This window comes from Dioscorea cayenensis, chromosome 20, assembly GCF_009730915.1.
Source record: "Dioscorea cayenensis subsp. rotundata cultivar TDr96_F1 chromosome 20, TDr96_F1_v2_PseudoChromosome.rev07_lg8_w22 25.fasta, whole genome shotgun sequence".
NCBI lineage: Eukaryota > Viridiplantae > Streptophyta > Magnoliopsida > Dioscoreales > Dioscoreaceae > Dioscorea > Dioscorea cayenensis.
In genome coordinates this window covers 27,835,950-27,839,897 of record NC_052490.1, presented here as the reverse complement: position 1 = coordinate 27,839,897, position 3,948 = coordinate 27,835,950, and the positions used below count along the sequence as shown (strand labels likewise).

The following is a 3,948-nucleotide window of genomic DNA, read 5'->3' as shown; positions in this document are numbered from 1 at the left end:
TTTGGAAAAAAAGGGAGAGGAGTTTTGAGAAAATTCAGAGAGAAAAAAAGAAAAGAAAAGGGATACGAGAACTTCTAAGGTGCTTCATCTCCTTCTCCATCCTCCCGTATTTATATATAATATATATATAAAAAGAGAAAAAAATTTCGATGTTGCCGTCGCCGTCAGCTCGCCATCTGCACTGTCAAAGAGGTTGCCGTCATGGTTGAGTGGCTGAAATAATGCCGCCAACCATGTACGGCATCCACCGCCTCTTCCTTGCCGCCGTTTGATGCTCTTGCCGCTGCTCGTCGTCACAGCTTGTCTAGGAGGTTCCCGTTGTGGTTGAGGGGCTGAAATAATGCCTCTAACCATGACTAAAAGCTTCCCTGCTACTATCGCTCGATGTTCCCTCGCGACAACCGCTCATCGCTCATCACCGCGGATGCTCGTCGCCGATGTTGCCGCTCATTGTTTGATACCCTTGTCGCCGCCGCCAAATCCCAACTATGTTTCACTGCCTTAAAAAAAGACAGAGGATGTGCGAAATCACCAAGATCGCAAAATAGGATGCAACCACCATCGGTATAATCAGCCATCAATAAAGTCCAAGACACCATGCTCCTCTCGGATATTGCATGAACCTCAAACAAGAATCAGTGATGCCATTGATGAAAATGAAAAGCTTCACAACGGAAGAGTATCACTGATGCTCTACCAGAATTTTGTAAGTGTCATGATCGTTCTAGCAGTGGAGTTCCTTGGAGCAGTCTCCACAGAAAAGCTGACATGGAAGCTGGTCCGAGTTTGGATTCCTGTGAATCTTATATTTGTCGGCATGCTGGTGACGGGCATGTATAGCTTGAAGCACATAAATGTTGCAATGGTGACAATATTAAAGAACATGACAAATATTTTAACCGCCTTTGGGGAAATCTATCTTTTCAAGAAGCGCCAGAATGGAAAAGTTTGGGTTGCTCTTTTTCTAATGATCGTATCAGCTGTTAATGGCGGCATTACAGATCTATCCTTTGGTGCGATGGGTTACACATGGCAAATTATGAACTGCGTTCTTACAGCTAGCTATTCATTGACACTCCGAAAAGTCATGGACACAGCGAAGCAGTCAGCCAAGTCCGGTTCATTGAATGAAGTTTCAATGGTGTTACTGAACAATTCACTATCTGTACCATTTGCCATAGTCTTGATCATTCTCTCAGATGAATGGGGATATGTCTCTAAGTCAGACGTTATCCAGCTACCTATGTTTTGGGTTGCTGCTACAGTAAGTGGATTGCTTGGACTGGCCATTAGTTTTACATCATTGTGGTTTCTAAACCAAACAAGCCCCACTACTTACAGTTTGGTGGGATCATTAAACAAGATTCCAATATCAATCTGTGGTATTTTGCTCTTCAAGGTCCCTGTGAGCTTGCCAAACTTGTTTAGTATACTGTTCGGTTTATTTGCTGGTGTATTCTTCGCTAAGGCCAAAATGTCCTGATTACTTGTGAAGCCGAAAAAGCCGATAATGTAAAGAAGTTTTTTTAACTATGTGAAAGAACACATACTGCTCATCAGGAGTTGATCACACTGCTGTTCAATATTCTATTTGTCGTTCTCCGAACTGAAGCAGAGCGGTGTGATGGCTAAGTTATCAAACTAGTTTTGCAGTTCATATTTCTTGGGTATTCTTTTGAATTTGTCATTCCTCCAGCATATATTAAAGAAAAAAAAAGCTTATTTAAAAAAAAAAAAAGGGGAAATATAAGAAAATGGAGGGCATGCTATGGTCTCATATAAAGAATATATATATAAAAAAAAATAAAATAATAAAATGATAAAAATGGGCCCACAGTTAAACAAATGAATGGATGATGTATGCAAGTTCACGTGCATAAAAACAAAAACAAAACATGCACGCAGACGCATCATGAAAATATATATATAAAAGAACAAAAGCATTCATCATTTTGTTAAAGAATAATAAAAAAAAATTTAAAAAAAGGGGCCCACCATCAACATGAATATGGGTTTCAGCTTGAAAAGGAAATAAATAAATAAATAATAAAAAAATAAATTAAAAAGCACGTGACTCATGCATGTTGCACATGAAGCTCTAAAAATTGTATGCATGCATGCCCATACATTTAGAAGCCGGGATCACCATGCATGATATAAAATATTGAAACGTGCATACATAAAAATGAAATGAGGAGCATGCATACAAAAACAAAAAAAAAGAAACATGCATGTTATGTGCTCACGACCCCTCTAAAAATAAACAAATAAATAAATATAACCCACTATGATAAGTGTGGATCAAAATAACTAAATTAAAATATATATCTAGAAATGATATGCAAGCAAATGAATAGCAGAGAAATATGCACTGCTAATTTCAAAGCAACGAGAAGGGTGCTCAACTCAATGTCGTGGCTAAATTTGTCTCAAAACGGCAATGAGACATATTCCAAAAAAAAAAAGCGACAACAAGACGCGCAATATAGTAACAAGACACAATCAGCAGTGACTTGTTTATTTCAAAATGGCAACAAAAATTGCAAAACGGCAATGCAGTAGGCAACGCAGTGACAAGGCACAGGCAGCGGCGATGATAATATATATAAATATGTTTATATAATAAAATAACAAGATTTATAATTCGCAAATCTTCTGGCTCTTACTTGTACCTTTTGCCCTTAATCGGAGGTTCCTAAGATTTCTAATCTAGGGTAATTAATAATAGAGGCTTGCCTCTATTAGGAATGAAAGAACCCACACAAAACAAATATGATATTTGTGCTTCGATATATCGTCTGGTGTCTTTTTCATGATGCCAGATGCATATTTTCGATCCCACAAATTCTGGCACGCCCGGTGGGGACCCATTCCTCCTCCCATCTTTGAGGCCAAAGTACAAGTAAAGGCATTGTTCCTACATCCTATGAAAGAAATCTAATCATGTTTCTTTTTGTTTTGCAGGAAACGAAGAACAAAATGGCACTCAAAAACACAACCACATCTGGAAGTCCAAAACTCACAATTTTCCTTGGCGAAGGAACTGAGGTGCAACTGCCCAACTGCACATTCAACACTGGAGCTGCAGGAGCTGAGCTGACCTTTGGCACCATATCTGAGTCGGTGCAATTCATCAGGAGACCCACACCTTTGGAGGAGAACTTGACAGTCCCGCGACTTCCATCCAAAGGGCGTCGCCCCAATGTGATTATTCCTGCAACTAGCGAGGATGCTGATGTCAAGGACTCACCAAGACTATCTGTATTTGAGAGGCTATCCCACCCTAAGAGGGTAGTTCACATGAATGATGATGAGGATGATGAACCCACCTTTACCATTACAGCAAAGGGGCGGGAAAGTGGAATTTTCCACTCATCTGATGAAGACACACCAAAGAAGAAAAGTGTGTTTTCGAGGCTCACACAAAGGAGAGTTAAGATTCCAAAACAAAGGCTGGATTTTGTGTCGTTCCAAGGGCACAAAAATAATCAGATGAGTACCTTTAACAACTCATTTGAACCTCTTAACCTGGTGAAGAAGAACGCAACCACTGCAGACCTGCGTTCCCAACTGAGTGAAAACAAAGTTGGTAGACCTCCAAAGTCCTATCACAGGAATTCATTTGGTCAGAATCTCTACAAGACTTACACAGCATCAAGGAAATTGCAGTCAGAGAAGATTAGACCAAAAGAATTCTATCAAAAGAAGAAGCAATTGATGTCAATAGCGCAAAAGACAGTGTTTGATCGCTTAGCTCCTACAAGAAATCAATCGAAGGTTGACAGGTCTAAATTTCAATGGAGGAGGGAAATGAAAGATGAAGAAATGTCTGATGCAGATGTGGAAGTGCACACTTGTCGCATGGTTACTGAAGCAAGAGGAGATCCTGCACCCGAACAAGAACAACCGGGACCTGTTACAAGATCCCGTAGAAGAGCAGCAGACTCT

The 3,948-nt window shown here is 40.0% G+C and overlaps 1 protein-coding gene across 1 annotated transcript; it reads left to right on the top strand.

The window, feature by feature from the left end:
* The first annotated feature begins 352 nt into the window (after nt 1-352).
* On the top strand, nt 353-1,514 carry LOC120251381 (GDP-mannose transporter GONST2-like). The gene is made up of 2 exons (XM_039259914.1): nt 353-490; nt 575-1,514. The coding sequence occupies exons 1-2, from the start codon at nt 353-355 to the stop codon at nt 1,481-1,483; spliced, it is 1,047 nt and encodes a 348-aa protein (XP_039115848.1). The 3' UTR covers nt 1,484-1,514.
* The last annotated feature ends 2,434 nt before the right edge of the window (nt 1,515-3,948 follow it).

What these genes read in the sequence shown, in the direction of transcription:
- LOC120251381 (XM_039259914.1), top strand. Translation starts at nt 353, where the DNA reads ATGACTAAAAGCTTCCCTGCTACTATCGCTCGATGTTCCCTCGCGACA. An exon ending in CGCCGCCAAATCCCAACTAT is followed by an intron (nt 491 to 574) that starts GTTTCACTGCCT and finishes CGGTATAATCAG; the next exon opens with CCATCAATAAAGTCCAAGAC.